General features: G+C 54.7%; 1 protein-coding gene across 1 annotated transcript in view; it reads left to right on the top strand.

Moving 5' to 3' along the window:
* Tafa1 (TAFA chemokine like family member 1) overlaps positions 1-20,933 on the top strand; it is a 601,800-nt gene extending 580,867 nt beyond the window's left edge. The window contains exons 4-5 of the mRNA XM_026392697.2: positions 15,111-15,235; positions 20,788-20,933. Coding sequence (XP_026248482.1) covers positions 15,111-15,235; positions 20,788-20,805 — 143 coding nt within the window. The 3' untranslated portion in view covers positions 20,806-20,933. The remainder of the gene's footprint in view (positions 1-15,110; positions 15,236-20,787) is intronic.
* Positions 20,934-22,049: the final 1,116 nt, after the last annotated feature.

Consider the following 22,049-nt stretch of genomic DNA (forward strand, 5'->3'; position numbering starts at 1 on the left):
ACCCCAGGCCCTCTGGGACTCCCTGGCCTTCACCCACTGTACCCCAGGCCCTCTGGGACTCCCTGGCCTTCCCCCACTGTACCCCAGGCCCTCTGGGACTCCCTGGCCTTCCCCCACTGTACCCCAGGCCCTCTGGGACTCCCCGGCCTTCGCCCACTGTACCCCAGGCCCTCTGGGACTCCCTGGCCTTCCCCCACTGTACCCCAGGCCCTCTGGGACTCCCCGGCCTTCCCCCACTGTACCCCAGGCCCTCTGGGACTCCCTGGCCTTCCCCCACTGTACCCCAGGCCCTCTGGGACTCCCCGGCCTTCACCCACTGTACCCCAGGCCCTCTGGGACTCCCTGGCCTTCACCCACTGTACCCCAGGCCCTCTGGGACTCCCTGGCCTTCCCCCACTGTACCCCAGGCCCTCTGGGACTCCCTGGCCTTCCCCCACTGTACCCCAGGCCCTCTGGGACTCCCTGCAGGCATGGGGCTGAGAGCCAGGCAGCGGCTGAGGGGGACAACCGCTGGCTTCAGCACACCCTTTTGGATGTCCCTGACACCAGGACCATGGGACCTTATCCACTGGCACAACTGCACCATTAGGCTGACCTTGTCCTTCATTCCAGGAGGAAATAGGGTTCAGAGCTCAGCTACCATCCAGGATCTTAATCTTAAGCTCTTAAATGATGAAAAATGGGATTTAAAGTAAAAACAAATCATGGCGTCAGAGCTCATGGTCTTGGTCATGTTGCTCCATCTCAGGGGCTCAGGGGCGGGCCTGGGGCCAGAACACAGGGTGATTTTGGATTCCGTTCAGCTCTTCACCTGGAGCAGACAGCAAAGGCAGGAGGAAGGGGGTCCAAGGAGCCAGGGGCCGTAGGAGCGAGGTGCTGCTGTAGGGCAGCGGGGTCTGTGCCGAGCATGGCTAGAGGTGCCGGGAGGTGGGAGGCCAGGAATGCAGGCCAGGGCCATGCTCAGCACTCTGCAGCACGGCAGTGCCCACTCTGAACCCCCTGAATGGCACTCCCCAGCGCATGGCTGTTGTGCCCTCAACGTGGCCAACCTGAGGCCGGAGCTGCATCTCAATTGTGTGCGATCGTAGTGGACATCTCTGATGGCCTCACGTGGCTGCTGGCCACCTGGTCAGCAGAAATGGACTAGACTTCCCCAGTCACACCCATCTCTCAGGCTGACGTAGGACACACCTAGGTCACCAGGACCTTTGCAGCCAAGTATCTCCTCCATGGTTTCACTCACCTGTTTCAGTTCTCTCACCAAAGAGCAGCCCATTTAATGAGAGAGAGAGAGAGAGAGAGAGAGAGAGAGAAGGAAAGCCAGGTGCCGGGGTCCCTGCCTGACTCAGCTCCTCAGCAGGCCAAGGCAGAAGGAGTGCTGGAGCCCAGGAGTTTGAGGATGGTTTGGGCAGAAAGAGAGGCTGAGTCTCAGATCAAACAGATGCACCTTTGGAGGAAGTTAGAAGGTTTGGTCCATTTTATAGGGAAAACGTGGCACAGAGGAAAACCTCACCAGATTCCAACTCTCCTTTTCTGGCTATGAAATACAGGCCGAGGTGGGGGCTGTCCTGTGTCCGCCTCTCTGTGCCATCCTGCCCACTGGGGCGAAAGCGGAGCTCTCCCCGAGGTCTTACTGTGGTCACTTTTCCTCCAGTCCCTTTTGTGCGGACACTGCATCTGCACATTTTTTTCTATTTACAGGTTGTCTTAGTCAATTTGGGCGCTAGAACCAAACGCCGTAAACTGGACAGCTGATGAACAACAGAGATTCATTCTGCCCAGTTCTGTCGCTGGGAAGCACAAGGTCAGGGTGTCTGGAGGGGACCGTCCTCGTAGACAGCTTCTTACTCTGGTCACATGAGGCAGAAGGGCAAGGGCAGCCCTGGGGTCTCTTTCCAGGGCACAAACCCCATTCCTGAGCCTCCACCTCCACCTCCCAGGGAGGCCATTAGGCCTCCTAGTGCCCTCCCCTGCAGGGCTGCGGTGAGTCCTGGGGACAGGGACATTTGGCCCAGGCAGGTGGGGAGTCAGTAGGGCCTTTGAACCGAGAGCCTCTTACATAGGTCTGGAAAAATGCTTCTACATGTGTCCTTCCGTCTGTCTTTTTCTTTTTTATGACTGAACTGTGAAACAGTATCTTTAGTATCAACTTTAAATAAGTGCAGAGAGAGCTTTCGTCTCATGGTTTGTAAACTTCTCCCTTTTTGTTGTTTTTCTTTTTCCAAACCGAGGAGGGAGCCCGGGCACTTCACCACTGAACCACATCCCCATCTAACTTTTTGAGACAGGGTCTGGCTAAGTTATTTAGCGCCTCATGAAATTGCTGAGGCTGACCTTGAGCTGGTGACCCTCCTGCCACAGCCTCCCGGCCTCTGGAACTACCGGTGTGCGCCATCCCGTCTGGCTATAAACCCTCCTTGTAGCTCACCTTTCTTGCCCTGGTATTGCATCCTTGGTGGAAACCAGCACCCAGAGACATAAACTGTAGCAGCCCCAGGGGGTCCATCCCTGTTTGCAGGCAGCGCTGGGCCTCAGTTCCCAGATGCACTTCACGTTCTCACTGTGGTCCGTGAGAAGCAGATGCAGTCTGATCTCTGCTCCCAGGACAGAGTGGCTCCCTCCATCTTGGCAGTGACATGCTCTCCGGCGGCATCTCTGAAATTCATCTCCCTCCGAATGCAGAGCACCCAAGGCCACGGGTCCCTCGAGCAATCCTGGAGGTTCCAAATGGAATTTGGGGCTGAGTGCAGCTTTTTTTTTTTTTTTTAATTGGTCGTCGCTGATAAAACTTGATGGCTTTATCAAGTTTTTCCTGGACGTTCCGTGACTGGAAGCTGTCTTCCAAATCCTGCAACTAAATGTGTCTTAGAAATGCCAGACTGATGGCTCCTTGGTCTGCCGCTCTCCATCCCGGGGACACATCTGAACTGGAGCTGTCCTCCAGGAAACGGGGCCAGGATTCCCCCTCCTTCTGTGAACGCAGGCTCAGGACGGGCCATGGAGGCCGTTGGCTCCCCCGCGACGCTTCCTGCTGGTTACAGAGACACTAAATCGTGGTAGTAAAAGAGGAAATTCACGGGCTTCTGCCAGAAAAGTCCAGCTGCCTACTGAGCTTCAGGTCGTCAGTGCAGCAGGGCCCAAGGGTCCTCTTGGAAAGCCTGAGCTCCGCTGTGCTGCCTGGTGTCTGCCCTGACTCCCAAGCAGGACCCTCTCAGGGGAGCTGTCCATGCTCAGGTCACCGCCAAGCAGTTCAGAGAGCGCAGAGAGCTGCCTCCCGGACCTGGGTTCACGCACCATGGGCCACTCAGTGAGCCAGGCCTAGGTCACAGGGCCAGAGAGAGACGTGTCCCCAGAAGTCGACCGCATGCCCTGCGGGGACAAGACAGTAGGTTATTGCTGGAGAGGCCAAGATGACGCCTGAGTTCAAAACCGTTTCAGATTGGTGTTTGTTAGTCCGCAAAGCCTCGCTGGGGTCTTTCACGGCAACCGTTTAAGCAGTGAATACAAACGATGGGACTAAAGTTCATTTTCAATATCAGAACTTCTTCCACTCCCGAGGACTGTGAGCCGACCCGGGGGTGTGTGCACTCAGCCGTGGGCTCTTGATCTGCAGCCCAGGAGGGCTGATTAGGGGCTGCTGCTGTGGTCCGAACATTGTGTTCCCCAAAGTTCATCTGTGCAAGTCTCACCAGCACCCAGAGGCTGGGCCCCCGACCCCCAGCCTCCAGAACTGTGGGAATGACCTCTGCTGTTTCCAAGCCCTCCTGCTCCTGGGGTTTTGTCTCAGCTTCTGAGTGGACTGAGCAATCGCTGTGGTTGCGTCTCAGTCTGGTTTCGGCTCCCTGCCTGCTCCCGTGCATGTCAGATGGATCCACCTGTGTGTGCAGTGGCTGCTTCCGTTCCTTGGGGCGGCCAGGGGAAGGTGCAGCTGCTGACACTAGAGACGAGACTAGAGACGAGCCAGCAGCCGGAATCTGGCCAGTCCTCTCTTGGGTTGCAGAACGTGGACTTCTTACTGTGTCCACACCCCAGGGAAAGCTCTAGGGCACTTACCCTACTCGTGGGGACCCTGTTCTCACGACAGAGAACTTCCCAGAGGCCACTTCTAGATTCCACGTTGCAGATTGGGATTAGCATAGGAATCTGGGGTGGGGGATGCCAACATTCAGGCTGGAACGTGGACTTACATGTTCCCTGTGGCTTTCCTCTCTGCATGGAGGAAGATTTTAAGAAGAGATGTGTCATAAGGTTCAAAACAGAGAAGACATCGTTTTGGTCTATTCCTTCTGTGGAAAGAGGATCTTGAGCCCCAACCAAACCCTCTAATGCCCACAGCTCGCCTTTACTGTTTTTTTTTCCTTGGAGAATAGTTGTCATCTCAGAAAATGAAACGAAAATGGTTTTGGAGCTTGGCACTTGGGTTGGAGCCAACTTGAAAACCCAGAGCAGAAGGGAAAATGAAGTTTCTCAGGACCTGTCTTTTCTGCGAATCCTACCAATTCACAGGGCTGTCCTCTCCCACGCTCAGGCAGACCTCCGGAAATGCTGCACCCAAGAGCAACTTCTCCACGCACTCGTCCCCTGCTGGAATCGTCCCAGAGACATCAGAATGAATCTTAATGGCTCAGTAAAATCAAATTCCACTTCTCTGGACCATGACAATTAGCATTGCTCCATTGTGAGCAGATCTGGGTTGTAATTAAGAAAAACCCATCCTCACGGCGGACAGTCGGGCTTTCCGGGAAATGCCTGATTTGCATACAGCTGTGCCGGCCCTGTACCTTCTGCCTGGTGTGTCCTGAAGGACAATGCGCCTGCTCGGGCCCAGTGGAGACACGCACATAATGAGCACAGAAAGCCATGTTCAGGGTTGTAATCAGTCAACCACGTGCGTGAATTTTAATGTGAGAGTCCTTCTCCAGGCACTGTGAAATTTCAGTACCGAATGAGTAGAAAATGCAGTGGTGTGGCCGTGGTGCCGCTGAACACCTGGACTCACTAGGCCGTTCGCTGCCCACAGCGTTTACTGAGTGCCTTTGGTGTGGCCAGGATTCCGGGCTCTATGTTCCTGAATACATCAACTCAGAGTATCAAAACATTTTACCGTGATGTACAGATTTCTAGAAAACCCTGGGAATTCATCATGGGCAATTTGCGACTGGTGGACGTCGTGTGATGTCTTCACCTGAACTGGTGAGCTCAGCTGGAGCCAGTGAGGGCCGGCTTGTGTGGGCTGAGTCTGCGGGAAGCCCAGGTCTCTAGCAGGTGGGAAGTGGCCGTCATACAGGCCAAGCTGGGAGAGCCGTGCAGGCAGAGGTACCAGGAATGAGAAGGGGCGGGGCGATGGGCCAGCGTTCCCAGGGACAGGCCGGATCAGGAGGGTGAAGGGTCCAGGTTCCCAGGTAGGTGGGTGGTGTTGCTGGGGCTGCACCCAAGCCAGGACCCGTGTATCCAGAGCACACCTTGGGAGCAGTGCGTGATTGATGACACATGGGGCACATGCCAGGAGCATAAGGGAGAGGCAGGGATTGTGGCCAACAGCACCGTATGAGCCCCCCTGCTCCAGGGTGGCTAGGCTTTCCATCGCTTCCACACCTGAAGTCTGAATGTCCCTGTAAAATCTCCTCATTTGTAAGTATCGGCTGTTCATTTCAGTTATTAAAAATCACCGAGTAGGAAAGGAGTCAGAATCTGCAGGTCAGCTTTGGTGCACAGGCTGCAGATGGGCCTGTGAATTAAACTGATTCCATAATGCCTTAGGGTCAGGAGACTGGCCAGCCAGAGATCCTTCCTTGAGCAGGGGAGGGGCAGCCCGTGGTCAAGATGCTCGGGAGAACACCTGCTGCCCTCTGCTGAGCCAACGCCAGCACTTACAGAGCCAGGCTCATGGGCACCGTGTCTGAGTGGACGACAGTGAAACATCCCCGGAATACAGACCCTAAACCGGCACGCTGACTCAGGACCCCGGGCACGAACGTGTTTTCATCCTGCCAGGGTCTCGCTGTGTGGGTCTGCGATGATGCGAATGTTTGGGTTTGTCTTTCCCTTTGAAAGCACATGGATTCTCTCTGCGTGGACTCCCTACCCCAAAATGACCCCGACCCCTTGTAAATGCAAGGGAAGAGCCCACAAAGAGACGGGTTCTCCTCCCTGTGGAGTTAATAATACCAACATTCCCATCAGTTTCCAGGGCTCTGTCACGCTGATGCCATCTCCACATTTTCACTGTACCAGGACAGACTGGGGCGCGGCTTGCTGGGCGCTTTTCTGTAAGTTTGTTTCATGCGTGTTCATTTTGAAAGGACATCGTCTCACTACTTGTACCCGGTGCCTTCTAGTGTGTGACACATCTGGTGCTGGACGGCTGAACCCAACAAGACTGTGTACTGTGCATGATTCTATGTGGGGGCTAGGAGGTCTCCCCTGGTCTGGGCTGGCTCAGCGGGAGCTGGAGTCCGGGACGCCTGTGTCATGTCTGATGGTCAGCAGGACCTAAGAGTGCAGGAGAACCCAGGCTGAGATCACTCCTCTGCTCCTCACCACCCTCGGCCAAGGTCAGTTTGGTGCACACAGAGCCACAGGTCCCAAGCACAGACCCCTTCCCAGCCTCTTCCTACACCCTTTCTGCTCATCTCTTGAGGAAGTGCTGGGCAAAGAGACCACTTCTTAATGAGATGGAAGGAAACCATTGCAAAGGGGTGGGCACGGGAGAAAAGGAAGAACTACGCAGAGAAAGGAAAATGTGTGTCACCTGAGATGTGACATTCAAAGTAAAGCTAGAATCATCCAGCGTGACAAAGTCACTCTTACTCGTAAAGTGAGCATGTTTCAGACCACCAGGATCATCACCACCCTCTCGCCTCCCAGGGGCGTCCCCTGCCACACCAGGATGAACTGGGAGAGCACCGCCCCGTCCCCCAGGGTCCTGACTTAGAGCCTGCAGCTCTGCCTGAAGAGGAGGAGCCAGGTGGCTGGACACTGTGCAGTCAGGTGCCACCGCACCCCCAGCCTCTCATTCCTGGTCTCCTTTGGTGCCTAGCTTTTTTCCAGTCCCATCATCAGCAAGAAAAAAGTCATTTGCAAAGGGCTGATACTATAAGCTTTGTTTTCCGTGTGGGTGGTTTCTAAATTACTTTTTTCCTGGTTGTTTAGAGTATTCTTGAAATTAAATATTTAAAAATAAGAACCTTGTATGATTGCTTATTTCCTCGTCTACTCTAAAATTCATGGGTAAAAGATCTGGAGCGTGTTCCCGGAGCTCCGGCTGCCCGGGTGAAGTAGTGCTACGTCTAGAGCAGATGATCTGTAAGTGCTTCCTGACTCCGGAGCTGAGCGCTTTGAAACAGTCCAAGAGAACTCCAGGAATAACCACAGTGGCTAAGATCAGTGCCCGCCGCCCGCTGATGCTCAGATAGCAGGCTGAACCCCGTTTGTATGCACAACTAAGACGTGTTCATCAAAAGTAAAATAAAAGAATCTCAATGAATCGCCGTACCAGTTGACCAGCTGGGCACAGGGGAAAAAGAAATATCAGTGACCGCTGTTTTCCAGCTCTGGAGGCAAAGGTATCTCCACTCCCAAGACGTGTCGTGCCCGTCTTGCCAAGTTACAGAAATAGCCCAGCAACAAATCATCATTTTGCTATTTTTTCAAACACACACAGATCAAATTAGATCTGAGGGCTCTGTGATCGTGGGCTACCCACGGAAGCTCCTCATGAAAGTCGAGCTGCGTTTTCTGAAATGCCATTAGTTACCACAAAGCTGACGGCCCGATTCCCGCGAGTCGGCAGGAGCACACGGTGGGTCTTGTATCTCTTCGTCCTCTCGTGTTATCAAACACCTGCGCCCACGTTCACGAGGGTCATGAGACAGGCGAGCCCCTCCCCGGGAACCGGGAGCTCCTGGGTCCCCTCACCCTCCCGAGGGCCCATGCTCTGAGCCATCTTCCCTCAGCCTCGGTGACACCCTGATCAAATAAGAGAACGGCACGTCTCGCTCCGTGCCCCAGGACATGGCTTCCAGGGCAGCAGGTGAGCCGAGGGTTGGGGACACGTCCACCCTAGCTGGTATCAATTTTTATAGATCTGAAGTGGCCTCGGAGGTTTTACATGCCCTCTTCTCTCTCCCCATCAGCCCTAAGAGCTTCTCCCGGGGAGTCTGAACTTTCCTTTAATCTAATCCATTTGGAAAATGACTCACCATTTATTGAATAAAGTAGAGAAAAATTGATACCCTTTCATTAGGGCTGACAAAGTCCTTTTCACGGCTGGCATCTGAAAGGTGTTTTCTATTTAAATTTTATTTATATCAATCTTCTCTAGTGGGAGAGAGATTAAAGTGAAAGACCTGACAATCAGCACACCCTTCCCCATTACCGCAAAGGCCGTGAGCACTAGTTCTGCCAACAGACTTCATGCCAGGAATTTCCTGGGTCTGATTTAATATTGGGGATCATTTGCAAAGTGGAATGAACCCAAAGTGAGATTTTTAATATATATCAATGACTATAAAAGTGATTCCTTCACCTATGAAAGTAGGAAAAGGTACTTACCTGACATCATTTGATGGTGGTAAATCTGCAGCAACACTAGAAAAAAACCATATTATGAACCTAATAACACTCTGATGGAGTGCTTTTTAAAATTGGGCAAGTATTATATATAGGACCGTACTCCTCCAGGGAGCCAGTTCTAAGGTTGTAGGAGAACACTCCCGACGTACCAACCTGCCTCAAACCAATGGGACTCTGCTTGATGTTCTTCTCCTTTTGATATCTACGTCTATGTCCTGAGTGTTAGAAAGCAATAGACCTTACGTTTTAGAATCGAGGAGGAAAAAACCTGAAATTCTCTATGGTTGGTGAAATGAAGAATATCAGAAATATTTGCCCCTCAATAAGATTAGAATGTCCATCGAGCATGAACTTTAGGGCTACTCTTCAGTATTGTAAATGGGGAAGGCGAAGCTTGAATATGCAGGGGTATGTAGTAGAGTTATCTTAAAAGTGTGCTTCTTTGGGCTCCTCTTAACCATGTATTGAACGTCGTAGGCCCCAAATGCAGAAACACATTTGCTCCATTTAATTCTAAAATGAAAATCTCCTTTCAGTCAAAGCGAGACCAGGGCCTGGCACTGGGTCCACAGGGGGACTCCGTGGAGCTTACACGTGACTCGGGTGTGAAGTGAGCCTGGACGCCAGCTGTCCAGGCCAAGAGACATCAGGAGGGCTCCCGGAGCTGAGCACGCCTCCTGGGAGTTGCCTGTCCCCTGAGCAGACAGCTGTTGTCCAAGTGCCCTGTGTGCGAGCAGACAGCCCGGAACAGTCCGTGGGAAGTAGGAAGAGCCTCGCTGTTCTCCGACTCACCTTCATGTCCGTGTGCAGCTGGCCTTTAATCTTACAAAACGTACTCTTCCTTGTCTACAAGGCCATTATTTGAATGACCTAATGGTGAAGTTGTCTCGTCCGTAAGGAACTCTGTACCCCCTCGGTCCCTGCTTTCCATCCAAATCGGATCCACCTGCTGACTCCCTGAGGCTACCTGAGTCTTTTCCTACACCACGGTCCTCGCGGTGTGTGTCTGATCCTCACATTCAGTGCAGCCCTGCTGGAGACACGGGTCACGGACAGTGGGAACTGGGTCTCTCTGGGCTGTGTCCGGCACAGCAGTTAACGAGGAGCTTTTGAATGCATAAAATACGACACTTGTCTCCAAAAGCCTTTGAGGAAAGTACCTACCACTCACCTTGTGATCTTAAATCCTGCATGTTCACAGCCCACACCGTCACCTACACCCTCATTTAGGCAAAACAGCCTCTGTTTGAAAAGCCCTAGAACTGAATCGTAGAATAAAAGTAATGTTAGTCGACCCCAGCATGAGCTATTAATTCCACGTAGGTCTTTAGAGTATACTGCAGAACCTATAAGGAAATACATGCAATTTGTAAAAACATTGATAAATAAATGTGTGCATCCCAGAATGAGGATAAGCTTGTATGGAATAGGTGTTAACTCTGCAGGAAGGTCACTAGGTGGACGCCTACGTGGCCAGATAGCAGGTATGTGGATAAACAATAGCAATGAGAGCCGAATGCTGAGCGCCCAGTTACTAGGCATCGTGCTAAATCCTTATTTCCTCTAAAATCCATCATGACCGCTGTCATGTTGTAACTTCCTGTGTAATCGAGGAACCCAGCCTTGAGCTAAGCAGCTTTCCAAAGCCATCCTCCCTGGAAGGGCAGGGACCCGGAGTCAAGGCCAGTGCCTCCACCAGGGGCCTAGCAGTTTCCCAGGCCTCCTGTCCCCCACGCAGGGCCAAAGGGCTTGGCAGATGCCCGGTGCCTCCCTTCTGGATCAGGTCATAAATGAAGAAGAATGAGGCTGGAGGTCTGTCCTGATTGATGTGCAACCCTCTGGCTCCTGGGGATGCCAACACAGTCGTGTTCCACCACTTGACTGGGGCTCCCCAAGCCATGGCAGCCGGCCGGGAGTTGGGTGTGACCTTGAAGGACAACCTTGCTGTCCAGCACTGTGAAGAACCGCCTGTCTGTGTGGAGGCAGTGTGCTCTGTGCAGCCTCAGCAGGGAGAGGCCCCCGGGGACGGTGGGAGCTGATGCTTAGTTTCCCAGTGCCGCACCCCCCCTTGGGCCTTGAGAGCACTTTCCAGGACACCCTCCACCCCCCGGTTCCTCTTTCTGTTTCCTTTCTTCATCCTTCATTCATAAACGACCTGTCTGTCGCAGGCTGTCCGTGCCTGTCAGAAGTAGTGTGGTACCTGCCTGCCAGGAGCGCCCGCGTGGCACCGGTGGGCACGGGGTCAGCATGGTGGGAGGCTGCCCGCAGCGTGCCCTCTGGTGTTCTTGCATGGGCTTCCCCTCTGTCCTCCGCAGTCCCAGTGCAAATCAAGGCCTTGGCCCTCCTCCTGGGAAGGCCGAAGCCCTGCACTGCTCCTCCCCCTGCCGGCCCCTCCCTGCGGCCATCCTGCACACCACTGCCAAACACGTCTTCACCAGCCCCCTTCGGCCCTGCCTTCCTTTTGCTCACAGAACCTGGGTCCTGAATCTCTGGTGGCCACATTCCCTCAGAACCAAGAAAGCCAAGCTCCTGGCTCTTGGGAACGCTGTGGTCTCACGGGGGCTCTGCTCCCCTCCTCTCCTGGGAGCCTGCTCCTCCCGCCCACTGGTGTGTTCCCTGGGGAGACACTTGGGGGCCGCGGGACGGTGCCCTGCTCTTGCGTCCACTCTACTGGATCAGGGGGTGCATTTGCTGACCTCAGAGTCAGGTAGTGTTGAAGTGGTGGGAAGGGCCTGCAGCTCCCGGGCCTGCAGCCTGCAGATGCTGGCTCTGTCAGGCCCATGGCTGCTTGGTATCTGTCTGTATTACCATGGACAATGCCTCATGGGAGAACAGAGCAGTAACAAAAGAAATAAAAGGACTTCTGCTGTGCTTCAGATGTGCACAGAGAGGTGGGGTGATTCTCCTGTTACCGCCCAGCCTCTTGTGTTTTCTATATAGCAGCGTGACCAGGCGTAAGGGAGAAATCCAATGATCAAGGGGGCTTTAGAGATTCTGTGGCTCTCTCAAGGGAAGATGATCTTTTCTTGCAGGAGTGGAACATCCGCCGTTTCCTGCCCATGGTCCCTCCCAGGAGAGGAAGGAGCCGACGGATCCTCCTCCCCTGTCGCTGCAGACAAGGGAGAGTACGATCTATAGCTGGCATTCAGTTAACTCAGTTCTTCTAGAGCATAAAAAGCCCTCGAAGCAGTCGTGGGTCCACTCCACGAGTTCCCACGGCTTCCCAAACTTCACTGTGGCAATCCCTGTGAAAACGCTGTGACAAATGGAAAGAAGCAACGTGCCGCTCCGCCCAAGAAGAAAGCAAGTGTGGTGGTCTGACTCTTGCCTCCACGTTCTTAAAGTCGATTTCACAAGGAACCAAATGTTTTTGTGTTAGGCACGTGTTTACGTTTGGCATGAAATGTGTTTTCGACACTCACACGGCACAGAGAATCCATTCATTCCACAGTCGATGATCTTCTTTAAGTTCTCTGAAGACCGCGCACAGAGCCGGGGTGATGAGCAATGCGGGTTTTGTGGGTGAGGGCCCCGGATTTTAGTGTGGATCCTGTGCTTCCCACCTGGGTGAGCTTAGGAAGGGTCACCTGCTGTGGATCAGTGTCCACACCTGCGAGTGGGCACTTAGCAGCCACCACCTCACAGGGGCAGGGATGCTGTGCAGGAGAGGTGCCCTGGGAGTATCTGGCTCTGGGTCAGCAAGAGGCAGCCAGGTCCGGTTACCGTTTCCTTAACGCATTGAATATTATGATGGAGGATATTTAATAATTATCTACATTTTTATTTTTATGAGCATCTCCGTAAGAAAAACATCATAGAAACAGTTAAATAACATTGATACATTGGCTCTTTTTATTAGATCTAACAGATCATTCCTCTTCCAAAAATCTGAAGATTTTAGGTAGCTTCCAGTTGGAGAGAAGAAGAACCTTTGAGATTCTCTCTCTTTTAAAAAGTCTTGCGGTACAGATGGGTTTATGGGAAAACTGGGCTTGGAGGCTGCCTTGACCTGGACCCGGAGAGACACAGGGTAACAGGATCAGTTAAGGCATAAACAGCAACAGTGTTGATGGAGTGGCACATTTAGGGCAGCCACAGTGCAGGAACGAAATGATCCTAATAAGCCCGAGTGTGCCCTGTCATCAAACCATGGAAGAGGCCGCTGCGATGTGAGTGTTTAGATGCTGTAAGCAGGACTGGAGCTTGTTCTCAGCTAGCCCGCCCCCCCCAGGGCCCGCGGACCTTTACAACCCAATTAAAGTTGGCACGTGGGTTTGGAGATGTCTCTCCCCTCCTGTCTGCGTTTTCATTTGGGGGATATTAATGCCTGGGAGATGGGGAAACTGCTCTGTGAGCTTGCAACAAAGTAGGTCAGCTCCAAGAGGAAGGAGAGGGCCCGAAGGAGGGGGCAGAGCCCGTCAGAAGCGGGAGGCGCAGGCCACCCTCTGGCAGGGGCTGCTCCTCGGCCTGCCTCCCTGGGAGAGAAAGAGAGCAACCGAGTGAGAACCTGCCCTATCACCGGCCCCCTCAGAGCCGCAGCAGGGGGTCCACTCCTGCTCTGCCCAGGCCTCAGGGTGGAGATGTCAGGAGGCTGAAGGGACAGGCTCCAGGGTCGGTAGTAAATGCAGCCAGGCTGTCTCTCATTGAGCTCCCGCGGGCAGGAGCCACGGCTTGTAGGTTCTCAGCACCCTGCCAGGGCCTGACGTCCACCTCCTGCCCACAGAAGTCACGTTCCCTTTCAGCCATACATGTTTCTCTTTCTGCCAAAAAACATGTGCCTCTCCTGTTTCACCCGGCCACCTATCCACTGCCCAAGTCCTTTCCTGGCCATATCCGTCCCCTGCTCCATGCCCAGGGACAGGGCCTGCTACGAGACTAAATAAAAAGAAGAAGAAGAAGAAGAAGAGGGTGTGTCTGCTGCTGCTCCTGTCCGTGTGCACCGGGCATCCTGTGGTCTTGGGTCTGCAGAGCTGCAGGAGGCTTCACCCCCCATGTTGGGTGCCACCTGCCTGAAGCTGCATTGCACACCTCGGTCTGTGTGCAATGAACAGCCAATAGGGCAGAGGTACCCTGAAAACCCTAAACCGCTGCTTCAGTACAGCAGACACGGCCGGCCTGCGTGATCCTGCACAGCAAGAGTGCTCAGAGCTCTGAGTTCCCGGGGGTGGGAGATGGGTGCAAGGGAAATCCTGGTACGGATGACGTCGCTGCTGCTCTGCTCTGGGTTAGCAGTCCCGTCCCTTCGCAGGTGCAGGCCGGTGGCCACTTCCCTATGGTGTCCACCTCTCTCACTCCACTATGGATCCTCGTGACACTCATTCATTCGGCTTCTTCTTCTTCTTGGCTTTGAGATTCCGACATCATGGCAGACGCTCATCTTGGGGAAGAGGGAGGTGGGTGAGCATCAGGAACCGGGGCCCTGGCCCAGAGTGAAACCAGCAGGAAAGTGCCGCAGAACAATGCCGGCGGCCACCGGGGGGTGGCCAAGGGGAAGCCAGGCGGGTCCGGAGGAGCTACCCCCTTGAGGAGCCACGGAAATGACCGGTGACCGTGAAGAAGTGGTTTTTGTTTCAGTGTGTTAAGGAGGGTGTGAGCATCTTGATTGTAAAGTGTGGGTGCAGTCCCTGGGTCAGAGACTCATTATCACAGAACGTGCATGTGAATAAGTTCACAGACCTCACTGCCCGCTTCCTAATGTCCATCCTTGAAGTCACCCCGAGAAGCGGGGCTGTTCTATCAGGGGCTCAGTCCTCATCGCCCCCCCACGCCGTGTCAGACCGCGGCACCCACCACCCGTGGCAACTGTCCTTCTGGCTGTAAAGGGGGACTCTGAGTCATCATCACCGTCGAGTTCTGTTTGGGTTTTGCGCTGGGGATGGAACCCGTGGGTGCTTCACCACTGACCCACATCCCCAGGCCTTTACATGTTTTTATTGTGAGTCGGGGTCTCGCTACGTTACCGCGACGGGCATGGACTTGGGACCCTGCTGCCCCGCCTCCCGGGTTGTAGATCCTCCGGCTTGCCCCACCGTACCCAGCTCTTACCCTTGACCTCTACTTTGCAACTCTGCGTTTGCATTCTGAGTTCATTTTTTTATTCTTGCTGGACCTTGGAAATTCTCCAAGGCCCTGGGCTAAGGGAAGAGCCCGATGCTGAAAGGACGGTGACCATTCCCAGGGACACTTACTTGTTCACCTCCCTCACGGAAAGGAATGGCACCAGGTCCCCGATCCGCACAGGTAGAGACACCCATGCCCCTGGCGGCCCCACGGGTGAGCCTGCCCTTTCCCCAGGCGTTCAGCCTACAGGGAGACGCGGGCCAAGCCACCACGTGGTGACACCAGACAAGGAAATCCTGTTTGCATTCTGAGACTTAGACCTTAAGATCTCGTTTTTCCCTGACGAAGTTTCTCAGCTGGTCAAGGGGGATGAATGTGGACCTTGTGCTTCAGGGAGCTCTGAAGCCCACGGGGCACGCAGCGTCTGTGCCAGCTGCTCGGTGGGTTGCCAACGCTGGTTTCCTGTTCTTGTGCAGCCTCCATCGTGATCGGGAAGTGGTGGTGTGAGATGGAGCCCTGCCTGGAGGGAGAGGAGTGCAAGACACTCCCCGACAACTCGGGATGGATGTGCGCCACAGGCAACAAGATCAAGACCACAAGGGTGAGTGCTCGCATCTCCATGTCCCCTCCCTGTGACCTCCCCTGCTTGTGACGTCCCCTGCGTGTGACGTCTGCACTCTGCCTGGGTGTTGTGCAGACAGCACCCAGAGAAGCTTTGGGAGTGAAGGATGGGTTTTCCAAAGAGAGAACACACTCGGCCAGGATCCAGGAGCCGGAGCCGGAGCCTGGCCTGTCCACACTGAGCTGTCCCGTGTTCCTGTTACGGGCTCCTAAGCAAAGCCAGGCGGCCCTAGCCAGAGGGAAGAGGAGCAGAGAGTTAAGTGCTCGCTCATCCATTCAACGTCTGTGGTGCTCAGAATGTTAATCAAGTAGGTGCCTCTCCCCTTCTATCCAGACGGTCGGCTGCAAAGGTCTGCCTTCGAGTGTAGTCATTTCTTAAAGGTTCTTTAAAGCAATTCTTTGATGATCTTTTAGAAAAGTTAAAAAGGTTTTTGCAAAGTGAATGATCTTCCTTGATTTTCCTGGCTAAGTCAGGAGTGATCTTCAAAATATACAACCACTGGAGGGCAAGGCTATTCAACCCGCAAGAATTGGTGCCGAGATGCTGGGCAAGAGGGGAGAGGCCCCGTTAGGCTAGCTTACCATAGGGACTGGCCATCTGGAATCCTAAAGGAGTGGGGTGGGAGGAGCATGGGACACTTGGAACAGTAACTCTTCATCACCAAAAGCACTCGATACTCTAACAACCAGGAGGGCACATGTACACGTGCCCCGATATGCAGGGTGTGTGTGCATATTTTAATTTGTTGGGGCATTTTTTAAAGCAATCTCCACCAGCTTTAAATCACAGTATGTTGAACTTTTAGTTTGCCAAAAAGCTGAGTGAAATTTAAAGGAACATCCCTGATTCCAACCCCTGTATCATTAATCTCCATGAACCACTTGGTATCATCTGTTCAATAAATCAAATTGGTTTGTGCAGCTTTGTGATGCAGAATACAAAAATAATGGCACGCAGTGCTCTATAAAAGCTCATTCCTTCACATATGAGATAATGCCGGCACTGGCCACGCGGCCCAGTAAGCGGCCACCTCTCCCTGCCTGTGGCTGGTGGGATTTCTGAGCCTCCCAGCGTGCTAAGGTGCATCTGGCTGCACCTGCGTAGCCCAGGAGGACTGGCGTGTCTGGTTTTGCTGGAACACCTGCAGAAGATCATCGGGAACCCAGCCTGGCTGTGCCTGCCCCCTGCAGATCCCACTCTGGATGAGCTGCTGGGAGCCTGGTTTCCTTTTGATTGTGTTTTGCCTGGAGAAGATTTTACCAAATAGCTTGCAGATTCCTCACAAATCAGTTGGTTTCCAGATGCACAGAATCCTGGCCTTATTCCTGGGATCCCATTCCCTTGTTGTAAACAGGTTCCTGGCGTGTTTTCCGCAAAATCTCTATTTTCCATTCCAGTTGATAACCGGTCGCCATATCCAAGGTAAGTCACGCTCTCACGGAGTCTCCAGACACCATCGCCCTGAAGACAAGCAAGGCCCTCAGGTCATTTCAGGATTTACTGGGGAGACCCAGCAGGAGACCCTCTGGAAGATAGAGGAGAAACTCAGGGACAAACAGGAGCAAACCAAAAAATGGGAAAAAAATCCAGAAAGCGTTCCTGCTGCTTTTATCTGTCTGTTTGTGTGTTTGTTGAGACAGCGTGACTTCCTTTCACTTGGCCTCTGGAGAGTGGATCTTAAAACCATTGGGGTGTCACAAAGGCACCTGGACGGTTCCCAGCACCCCAGGGGTGCTGTGCAGAGTCTGATCCCAGGGCGGAGGATGCAGCCCCCGCTCCTACCACCCTAGGTGGGCCTCGTGCCACCCAGGGTGTGCGGGAACTCCGTCGGGTCCTGGGGTCTGCACCGAGCAGATGTGCCTGTCCTGATGCGCGCCCCCATTCCACGTAGAGCAATCAGAGACCACTCTGCAGCCCCGTGAGCGACGGCCATCCAGCGAGAGTCCTCAAGTCCACAGGAAAAGGGGACCCTGGGACAGACGTGCCTCTTTACCCCGAGGGATCTCCAGCGCTAGGGCCATTTTCCCCCGACCTTCCCAAGAGGTTCAAGATGAAGTTCAGCGTTGTAACCACTGAGGCACCGACTGAGTCTGCATATTACACGTGAGAGCCAGGGATTCTGCGCGTGCCCAGGTCGACCAAGGCCTGACGTGCAGGGAGAGCAGGTTGACATTGACTTCTCTGGACCACTGCGTGTCTTCCCACCAGAACACACGTGGGCCTGCACCAGAACACACGTGAGCCCACATGTGGGCCTGTACCGGGACGCATGTGAGAACACACATGGGCCTGCACCAGGACACACGAGAGCCCACACATGGGCCTGCACCGGGACACACGTGAGCCCACACATCTCAAGTGGGCCCTTTAGCAATTTCCCATTAAAACAGTCTAATTCACACCTATTTTTATTACTCTGACGATGGAAGGGAAACCAGCTCTTCTGCTCCTACACGTAAGGTTGATGCCGAAAGCAGGTTCAAGGGGGGACAAAGAACAGGAAAGACAGTGTTGAGGAGGACCCCCAGGTCATTCAAATGGTGGCAGAGTTCTCTTGCAGGATGGTGTTGTTAAAAGTCCCTCCCGTGTAGGGACATTGCCTGAAAGCTGCCTAGGACTCCGTCCTCCTCCCTGACAGCGAGAGACTTTCCAACCTTCCTACTTGGTAGCTCACTTCCCACATAACCACCCAACACAGACTCTCAGAAGCCTTGGAAATGGGAGAAGCCAAAGATGGCCCAATTTTCATGCTCTGGTCTTTATGCAGGAGGAGAGTAAAGACTCAGTGTTTCGCCTGAGCCATCAGCTGCCCCGGAGCAGGGACTGGCCCAGGTGACAGGCCGCAGTCTCAGGGAAAGCCATCCGGACTTTGGATCTGGGTGGCAGTAGAGCACAGGGAGGGACAGGGGCTGTGGAGGGGGACGTAGGCCAAGCGTCACGTCCCAGGAAGAGAGGAGGCCCTCCACGCGGTGCACAGAAAGGAGCCGGCGTTCGCTGACCTTCCCAAGACCGTCTGCAGGGAACAGAGCGGGCAGCCCGCAGGCTGGGCAGGAGCGGGCACTCGGGCGAAGTGTCCCGCCCGATGGCAGCCCTGTTCCTGCTCAGCCCTGTCCAGTCCCTGCTTGGGTGGCCTCATCACACTGCGCTGTGGTACGCAGCAGCCAGACGGGAGAAAGACGGGCCTGACATGGACGGGAGATGTTTTCCCGTGGGCCTAGACACCCAGTGCCTTCTCTTCTCTTTAGAATGACCTGACAAACAAGTGGAGCGGAAGAACAGCCGGGCGGGCCACTTCCCGTGTGCTCAGGAGGGTGCCTGGGCCTCGTGCCTGGGGGACAAGGGCTGGCGGTAAAGACAGGCCTCCTCAGAGGAGAGAAGACAGGAAGAGGAAGGGGCTGAAGCGAGGAGAAGACCAAAGTCACTTGCAAAGAAACTCGGCCCCTTAAAGCAGCAGAACTCAATCCCGTGTGACACCCGGGGAGGGTCGGTCTGGTCTGTGACTGTCTCTCAGACCCGGGAGAAAGCGGGCAGCTAGTGCACAGCGTGACTCACGTAGTGCACAGCGTGACGGACAGGGGCACTGCAAGCTCAGTGCCCGCTGACCACAGGGCTGTCCTGTCTCCTGTGACCCTGTCTGTCCAACCCAACAAGTTGCTCTGTCCACTCTCTCTCTGGCCTCCCTCAAAGGGGAGTGTGAGCTCACAAACCTCTGACCACACAGTGTGTGTCTGTCCAACCCAACTTGTTGCTCTGTCCACACTCTCTCTGGCCTCCCCCGAAGGGGAGTGTGAGCTCACAAACCTCTGACCACACAGTGTGTGTCTGTCCAACCCAACTTGTTGCTCTGTCCACTCTCTCTCTGGCCTCCCTCAAAGGGGAGTGTGAGCTCACAAACCTCTGACCACACAGTGTGTGTCTGTCCAACCCAACTTGTTGCTCTGTCCACTCTCTCTGGCCTCCCCACCTCTGACCACACAGTGTGGGTCTGTCTGACTGAAAGGGCAAAGACCAGCTTTGACAGGTGCAGATCTTCTCTCCAGTTCTTCTACCAGGTCAAGGGTGACCCGAGAGCCCGCGACCCCTCATCCCGACCTCCAGCCCACTTTGCATGGAAGGCCTTTAGAAAGAGAGGCAGGTCTTTAAAGGGATCCTATCAGTGGTGATCAAGAAGGACCAGGTATTGAAGGACAAGGGAGAGATGTTAAAAGACACGGAAAACACTGAAAGATTCAGAGGATAAAGCCGTTTATGGTGCCGCAGTCTTTCCCGGGTGTGAGTGAAGTCGTCCCTCGATAGTCGGTAAACCCACTGAAGGTCTGCTCCCTGAACTCCGTGCATGGACGTCTCAGGGGTGTGCTGGGGTGTGACCGCAGGCGGGGCAGGGAGCCTGGGTCAGGGAGAAAAGAGGCAATTTCAGCTCAGCTTTGGAAATGGCATCTCCTCTCTCCTTTGGATAAGGAGAAGACAGTGTTCAGCCAAGGTGGTAGAGATGGCAGGAGAATAGGAGGCCACCGTGGAGGACCCGCTATTGATAAGGAGAAGCTGAGAAGACGGATGTGTGGACATCCCCCTGCCTTCTGCTCCTGGCCAGCCACTTTCCCACGCAGGCTCCTGCTGCTCCTGACCCTCAAGGCTTTCAGTGGACGTCCACTCCTGGACCCAGAACAGCGCCTGACACTGTTAAGAATTAAGGATGGGGGCTGGGGTGTGGCTCAGAGGTGGAGCGCTTGCCTAGCGCGTGAGAGGCCCTGGGTGCCATCCTCAGCACCACATAAAGATAAATAAATAAAATGAAGTATTGACAACGACAGCTAAAACATGAATATCATAAAAAAGGAGAATTAAGAATGATGAGCCTAGAACCGGGGAGAAGAGGCCTCAGCCCAGTTAGGGTCGGCATGTGTGTGCCCAGCCAGGGGTCCCCAGGGCACGAGGGCGTCTGCACCGTTGAGCCGTTGGATCCCTACTGGGGTAGCTCGGTGACATTTGCAGGGACAGGAGTCTGCTCTCACTGTGGCCCTTTCACTGTGCCACTGAGGGACAGTTCCTAGCCTTACAGGGGTCCCCTCTGTTCCCACGGAGCAGTGACGTTCCCTCCTGCCACCCCTCAGGGACAGCAGTAGGCCAGGTGACCAGTTCAGATTGTCATCAGACAAGTGCAGACTGCTCCCAGGACAAAATGAAAATGCCGGCCCTTGCTCAGAAGTGACCCATGAATCCAAGACAGCAAGAGCAGGACAGGGCCCCGGGCAGCAAGATGGCCTTCCCCCTGCGAAGGCCGACCCGGGTAGACTGAGCCGTGCATCTCTCCTCGGCTGTGACGAAAAGTGAGTTTCATGCGTAGAGGGGACACAGGGCCTGTCCCCGGCTGTGCTCACCCCAGGACCCCGCTCTCCCGAGTTAGGATGTGTGGCCTCGGGCCACCTGAGGCACGGTGCCCAAGAGGCCCAGGGTCCTGGTTTTCCGCTGGTTCCATCCCTGCCCTCGGGTTGTACCTTCCTCCCTGAAACGTCTTCTCTCTCTGGTTTCAGATTCACCCAAGAACCTAACAGAAGCCTTCGTGGTCGAGACGGGAAACGGAGCTGGGGAACACGCATCTGAGAGTCGACACGTCTTACACACTCACGAGCCAAATGGAGCTCCTCCGCGCACTCTGGCGGGCAGAGAGGGGCGGTGCGCGGTGGAGCGTCCCTCGCCAGGGGACTGTGCCCTGGCAGCGCGGTGGAGAGCGCTTTGGAAAGGCCTCCTCCGCCCAGCGTTTCCGGATCAGGAAGAATGGCCGCCTCTCTCCTGGCTTGGATCTGCAGTGACTTTGTACCATTTGAAATATAGGTGTACATAGATATATGATATTTTGAAATATTCTATATTCTCTTGGAGAAAGGAGCAGTACCCCGTGTGAGACGGCCCTTTGAGTCCCCCAGGTCTGTCGATTCTGTGTGGTCTGTCGTTTCTTTCTTCCACTGGTGAGGAAGACGTGCCCTTTTCGAGGATCCAGCGTAGCAGTGACCCTGGGAGGCGGCTGCAGGTGGACTCCGGGAGTCCGAGGCTCGAGGCCGCCCTGAGTTGGAGGCCCCCTCCCGCTTCTGCCGGACGGCCGAGGCCGCGCAGTGCCCTGTCCTCTTGCCCTCCGCCCTGTGCAATCTTAGCATGCAAGCTTGGCGTCCATAACCTATTGATATCCAGCCGACGTATGATAACCATTCTAACCTCTCCAGGAGACCGCTTCCAGAGCTGCTAGCTTTTCCACTGACGGGAAACGGAGGACTCTCGCGGGAGCTGCTCCACCTGCTGTTAAAACTGGCAGAGTGCGGGCAGGACGTAGAGCCCTGGACTCACGGGTCCCGTACTACAGCGTCCGGGGGCTCCCTGTCGCTGTCCAGCCTGCAGGAGCGCCCTATGGTCCCACCCGCCGTCCGGCATCGCGGACCACCGGGGCCGTGGCGGCAGGCTGCACTGGGCGCTGTGTCCGGGTGGCTTTTCCCTGGAGTGTGCAGACCTCCTCTGCAGGCGAGGTGGGAGGGCTGCGTGCGAGCAGCTGGGCCCCTGAGTGACCTGTGTGACCAGTGCTGGGCAGCCCAATTAAAGTGGTAGAGAACTTGTTTCTACACCTGCTGTGCTCTCTGCTGTTTGTTGTCACCGAATGAGCCTTAACCAGGCCCAGGGGCGCCCTGCTCAGGCGCGCGCCACACAGAACTCCTGTCTGTCCTTCCCTCACGCCTTCCGTCACGCCTCGGATCTCCTCACCCAGGGAGATGGGATGTCAGATCTCAGGGGACTTCCACAGGGGCCA

Source organism: Urocitellus parryii, chromosome 16, assembly GCF_045843805.1.
Source record: "Urocitellus parryii isolate mUroPar1 chromosome 16, mUroPar1.hap1, whole genome shotgun sequence".
NCBI lineage: Eukaryota > Metazoa > Chordata > Mammalia > Rodentia > Sciuridae > Urocitellus > Urocitellus parryii.